General features: G+C 37.8%; 1 protein-coding gene across 1 annotated transcript in view; it reads left to right on the forward strand.

Moving 5' to 3' along the window:
* Window positions 1–5,823, forward strand: part of NEK10 (NIMA related kinase 10) — a 110,070-nt gene extending 104,247 nt beyond the window's left edge. Inside the window, exon 36 of the mRNA XM_050891657.1 lies at window positions 5,311–5,823. Coding sequence (XP_050747614.1) covers window positions 5,311–5,368 — 58 coding nt within the window. The 3' untranslated portion in view covers window positions 5,369–5,823. The remainder of the gene's footprint in view (window positions 1–5,310) is intronic.
* The last annotated feature ends 786 nt before the right edge of the window (window positions 5,824–6,609 follow it).

Below are 6,609 nucleotides of genomic sequence, written 5' to 3' on the forward strand. Positions count from 1 at the left end.
AAGTACTATGAAGAAATTTAACTCTATCCCAGACAAAACCAGTACAAGCTCGTATGATCAGAGGTCTGTTTATGAGAGAAATGTTGTTTCAACATTAGTTTTGTAGGAAAAAAAATGGTTACAACGCAAGTAAGAATAGAAGGAAACAGTCTTCATGATCACATGCATATATTGATATGTTGTCACTTTTAATTTTCGTAACTTTGTTCAATCTTTTCCATTATTATTGAAGTTTTAGAATTAGAGAAGCAACCATTCATGTAGTTAGAAAGAGCTGTTTCATGAAGAGGAAAACTGTCACCTCTGGCTCTGATGATAGCTGTACATTTTTAACTACTCAAAGAATAGCTCAAGGCATTATTCACAGAAAGATAATATAGATAATAGATCAGGAATGACAGTAAATTCTGAATCTTGCCTGTTTGAGGCAGCCCTCATTTGTATTGGGTCTATGGTCCATGGGTACATCATTCGAAAACAGAAATGCTTTAATGGAGCTTTTTCTATCTGCAAATTCTTACCATGTTATCTATGTATTCTTCAACGTCAATGCACCTCTTTAATTGTTCTACATGACTAACGGATTCAAATTTGTATTTAGCTTAGTAATGTTTTTTAATGTTCTAGAACATACCAAACTAGACAGTAGATGAACGTACACAGCTCCAATGCTCCTGGAATCTAAAGTGGATTTTTTGACTTAGTGATATCTAGATGATTTAAGACACTCTGCTACTTTTCATTCTGTTCTGGCACCTCTTCCTGCTAATGTTGCCTGGCATTTTCTGTTAATTGTTTTCTTCTTCCAAATGGTTGTCCATGTTGATTCTTACTAGTTACGTCTCACACATACAAAAGAAGATTGTTTTGACCAGCAATGTTTATTAGAGTCATACCAGCATTCTGTTGATTTGTACTCTCCCCAGAAGGTAAAAATGTGTGCCAAAGCTTGGCAGAACTATTTTTTTTTTTCTTCTAAACATCTGTGGCTGCAACAATCTTTGATCTACCCACCTGCAGTTCTGACGGCTATCAGCTGAAGGTCTGTGTGGCATTGTAAGTATGCTGCCCTATTCCCACAGACCAGCATTCACTACATCTTTTGAGTTAGCTGTCCTTCCACTAAGAGGCAGTATTGGCCTACCTTTCCCAAGTCACAGATTCTACAGAAATTAGGAGAAGCAACATGAAAACATGGGGTAGCAATTGATCCTAGCTTCAATTTCATCCAGCTCCTAGGGTAAGGCAGTAACTAATCCTTGTCACATTGATGAATATAGAGTGTTCCAATGACAATGAAACATTTGGCCAAGAGATGGATTAAAAGACACTTGCTGGGTAGATTTCACCACTGCACATGGTGATAATCACACTGCACCTTTTCGCGCTTGCTAGAGACGTAATTTTTACCAAGTTGTTACAGTCGCACCAATATTGGCTGTACTCAGAAGATACATGTGCCAGACTTCCTGTTAATGGTACAGTGGAGCTCTAGAGAAATAATGGCTTATAAACTAAGGAAAATGCATGCCTTGGATCCTAGGGTATTAGCAGCTGTGCATGTCAAAATCAGATGGCCAGGTGTGAAAAACTTACTGCTAACTGGATTTTTAGAGAATTGAAGGAATGTTCTGGTCACTTCAGGGATGGCCAGTAATCTAATGACACAGAAAAAGGATTTGCATTTTTCTGATGTTACAATACCATAACAAAACACTTTTCCCGCTTTGGTTAGTAAGTCAGTCTTTTTTTATTTTAGCCTTTTGTTTTTCCTGTGAATCAGAATGATAGGAACTGTGGCAGAAAATGTTTATTGCTCTGGCAGTTAGTCAGCATCAAGACTACTAGATTTGGCTAGTATCAGGGCTGCTAGGTATAAAAGACTTAGATGTAGAACCTGGCTGTAATTCATGACATTGCGTGGTGCAGAACAGAGAAGTGATCCAGGTATCCATCTGGTGCAACTACCAAAATAATCTGATCATGTGGTAGGACTGTCATTGATGCAGAACCTCTCCCCTCAGCTGAAGATTCTCTTTAACAATGAGATATGGGAAAGGTGCATTTCACCTCTTGTTGGAAAAAATGAAGGAGCATCAGGTCTGAATTTTGGCTGACTGGTAGGTACCGAATCATTGATACAGTTCAGTGATGAATACACAAAATTAAGTGGTCTCCTGACAGCAGAAATGCCTGAAGTCCACACTGTCTGTAGAAAAAGCGCATGTTTATGAAGCTGTCTGTCAGCATTTGGACTGTGGGAATGACTGTTTTCAACACTAGGCAGATGGCTCTGATCCCTTGCAGAGATCACATGCCCTGAGCTCTCAGACGTTCTTATATGAGCTTCCCATCTTTGAGTAGAAGCATCTGTCATCACAGACTTGTTTGGCTGAGATAAGATGGGTTTGCTTTTGCAGTTCTGAAGCAAGTCTTTCTACCACTTTGAGGAAAAGATTTACTTTGAGACTGACTTCTGTGTGTCTGAGATGTCTGCTTGGCAGAGTTCTTGTATAGAGCATAGATAAAGTCTGTCAAATAACATCGAATAAGAAGGCACCTTCCTACTCAAGGTGGTTCAGAAAGCTCACTGTAGTCTGGAATCATTCTTGTGCTAGCAGACCTGTATCTTATACAGCTGCTGTGAATTAAACACTTTGAGTTGAAGTAAAGAGGAATTTTTCTTGTTTTGTTTGAGGCTTTAATGGTTTGGTCCAGCTAGGGCAGTTTAGCTGAGAAGAATGTGATACCTTTCCATGTCACAGCAAGATGCTGTTGAAAGGAGTTTTGGGAACTCTTAGGCTAAGTGAAAGACAATCTGAAAGTTTTCAAAGAAATGGAAGACAAGATTGGCCTCAGTGTTCAGAAATCAGGGCCATACAAAGGTAAATTCTTTTGAACTGTCTCAAGATAGCCTTCATGACTGCAGCTAGGGGAGGAATTGCACATTGTTACATAGGTAGCTGTTTTGATATAGCAGTGTAAGATACAACAAAAGCTGTTCTAGGATGTCAGTATAGTACTAACAGGCACAGCGTTCCTCTAAAAACTGTATTTGTGTCCCTTGTCCTTCAAGACTGCCTTTTTGCTAGCAGAACTTCCATTTACCGATAAGGGAAAGTCAGATCTTCATGTTTCTGACGTGGTACTCTGTAAAGATAACTCTTAGGCCTCATGAAAGTATCAGCCCCAGTTTTGAAAGTTAATTTGAAACCTTTTACTTAAGACCAATCATCTGAAAATTATGTAAAAAGAAGGCATAACTGTTTGTCTTACTGGGATTTTGTATCTGTAAAACACCTTGATCTCCTGAGTTTTCCATGTTTCCATTGAGTCCTGTAGCTCTAGAAATCTGTGCCATGGAAGGAGCAGAAAGATTTTAGCCTTTACAGCACTGGATGAAGGCATTGAAAATATGAAGCTTTGCCCTACATTGCTTGCCCATATTAAAAAAATTCTAGTGATGTTTTCTTTATTAACTTGTGTGTTAGAGCAAGGATTTCAAATTTGGCCAAGAAAGTACCTTTTTTGTCACAGATATGACTTTCACCCTTCTCTTAGAAATTCGTGCCAGTGTAACCAAGTTACGATTTTGAAAAATGACAGTAGGTATATGCTTAACAGTAGCCTTAATAGAGCACTGAAATATTGTCAGATCAAGTCTAGACATCAGAACAGAAAGTGAGTCTGTCTGATCATCTTAAGGTAATGCCTGGGCAAAGAACTGATAAGTAGCAACTGATGAGATAGAGGCTAGGAAGTGAGCAGTAGATACACACATCTAATACAGAGCCAAGAACAGCAGGAGACAAAATATAGGAATCCTGGAAAGGAGACTGGTATGGGGAGAAGGAAGAACGACCTGTAGCTGGGACCGACCGGGTGAAGAGAATGGTTTGCAGTAAGGGCAGATGGTAGAAAGGGTAGGCACACAGAACAGGAATCAAGCTCAAAAGCTCAGACAGAAGGGGATCCTCTGACAGGTGGAGCACTTGAGTGCACGCTATTCTTTTTTATATTGTGAGAAAAGTGTGTATGTTGTTATCATCTGGTGCTGGTCATCACAGAAGGATAGCTACCGATATCTGCTACAAGCTATTTATTAACTTAAATAGCAGAGTCTGTGCAGTGCAGATAATGGTTTCAATGAACTGAGTTGGTGATATACATAATGAAGTTCCTGGAGAGGGGTTAGTTTATGATGTAAAAATTAGGAAATAACATACACAAAGCTTTACATTAAATATTCTTAACTATATTGCGAAGGCTGTGATTCAAGAAAGACATAGAAAGTACTCTTAATATAAATCATGGTAAATATTTTAGTTGTGTGACTACAGCCAACATGGCTTCACCAAGGGCAGATCATGCCTGACTAACTAGTGGCCTTCTATTATTGAGTGACTGCATCAGTGGACAAAGGAAGTACTAGGGATGTCATCTACCTGGACTTCTGTAAAGCCTTTGATACAGTCCTGACAACATATAACACTCTGCTTCCTGAGGGACCATATGTATAGAGGAATGTTTGAAAGGGCTTTGGATATCTGGGTTATACATATTGTATACAAGTAGTCAGGCAAAATTTCAGAAGTGGTCTTACTCTTGGAATGGAGACTGGTGGAGTTTTGAGACAAAAAAGAAACACCTGTTTTACTTTCTCACGGCACTGATTATGAGAAGAAGTCTTTACATCATATTTTCATAGAATAATTTTAAGAATATAATACAACTTGATTATGAGGCAATTTTCACCTATATAAAGCTGACAGAAGCAGCTCCATCACTTTCTGTGCTAACTTTCTGTGTAGCAGGCTAAAGAGGAATTAGAAAAGGAGAAAGAAGTGATGTTAAAGACTTTCTTTCAACTAGTTCTCCGTAGTGCTGAAGTCTCTGGAGATGTTAGATCAGCAACATAAGTTAAAGCTGGCCCACAAATACATTATGTTGCATTCAGGCCTCATTGATTAGCTGTGGGAGACCTTTGCACCACGCTGCTCTAATTCTATTTGTGAGCAGTGCAGACTAGTCCATAAATTTTGAGTCAGAGGATCATTAGACGAACTAATTCCCCGTGTGTAGCATAAATGATAGAATTTCACCCAGAGATTTCTGCATCAAACTCTGTTGTAAACCCTGAACTAAAGCATTTCTTTTGATAAACTTCTGAGGTTCCTTGGCTTCTACATCTTGCTTGTACATCAGCTTTCTGCTGATGATAGCGCAAAGATTGATCCCATACCTGGTGACTGTGAATAGTGGGGAATTCTTACTTGCAACACATACTAACCACTGATTTCCCCCCGCCAGGTATCTCTACTATCCGAGGGGAACAGAGAACTATCCAGCAAAGAAAGAGAACTTGTAATTCTGAACAAAGGCTTCAGAGTTGTTCCTGATGAAGTCAACCTGCCTGTACTTCAGCTGAGGCTGTCTGATTACCAAAGGGGCAAGCTTTGCTCGTTAAATAGCATCCAGATGGAATACCAATGTGGGACAGCTTCAAGAGACCTCACGTGATATTTCAGGATGATACTGTTAACTTTAGCTTTGTTTACAGCATAAGCACTTTACAAGGAACATTGGGAAAGATGCTTCCAGGTTTATACGTTAGGAGGAAAACACAATTCCCAACAGTACATATCTTCTATTTTTATAAAATTTTTTAAAGAATTGTTGCATAGTCAGGTTTTCTGGAATGATAGTTCAAAGCCTGTAACCTTATTTATATCCATGTATGTCTTTTATGGGAAGAAAAAGAGCTTTGTAATATGACCAGACAGAAAATACATGTAGGTTCACTGTACCAGAATTATAAACAGATTAAACACCATCAGTATGATTTTAATATTTAGAAGGAATTTCTCTACTTATGTTTGGATAGTAGCAAATTCTAATGCTCGTATGACATGTTAATAGTCATTATTTGCAACTGGCATATCTTCTGAAATGATTGTTATTTTAAAAACAGCTGTTATTACTGCTATTTCAAAATGTCTGTGTATTATATGTCTATCTTTAGGCACACATATAGATCAGTGTATATAAAATGTGTCGTGTACATTTATATACATTTTATATACACAATCATTTACTGTTTAACAGACTAAGTAAATTAAATACATACTTTGCTGCTAATCAAAGCAGCAAAACTGTAATAATTAAAAGCACTTTCAGAATTTCAATATTTATTCACTCTGTATTAAATGTAGATAAAAATGTCTCACTGCAGTAGCAGAGAAGCTATTTTTTGTCTACAGTTTAGTAAGGAATATTTATTAAGTACAAAGGCTTTTCTCTACAGTTGATACTATGGCAATCATAACTGTTGAAAATAACCAGAATGCACTTGGTGACATAGCTCTACTATCTCTGTTGAAAATTATGAACATTATGGTCATCACATGATTACTCATAAGTAATTTGATACAGATATATATTGTGTACTCTTCATAGACTGGCAAAGGTTTGGGTTTTCTTTTCCCAGCGATTTGTTTGTAACTATAAATAGCTAACTGGCATTCATTTCCTAACAATTCAAGTGTATTATTTCACCTAAAATGTGTGACTTCAACATCCTGAATTGTGAAGCAGTGAAAAAGGGCCCAA

The sequence above is a fragment of the Gymnogyps californianus genome, chromosome 2 (assembly GCF_018139145.2).
Source record: "Gymnogyps californianus isolate 813 chromosome 2, ASM1813914v2, whole genome shotgun sequence".
In the NCBI taxonomy this organism is placed as follows: Eukaryota; Metazoa; Chordata; class Aves; order Accipitriformes; family Cathartidae; genus Gymnogyps; species Gymnogyps californianus.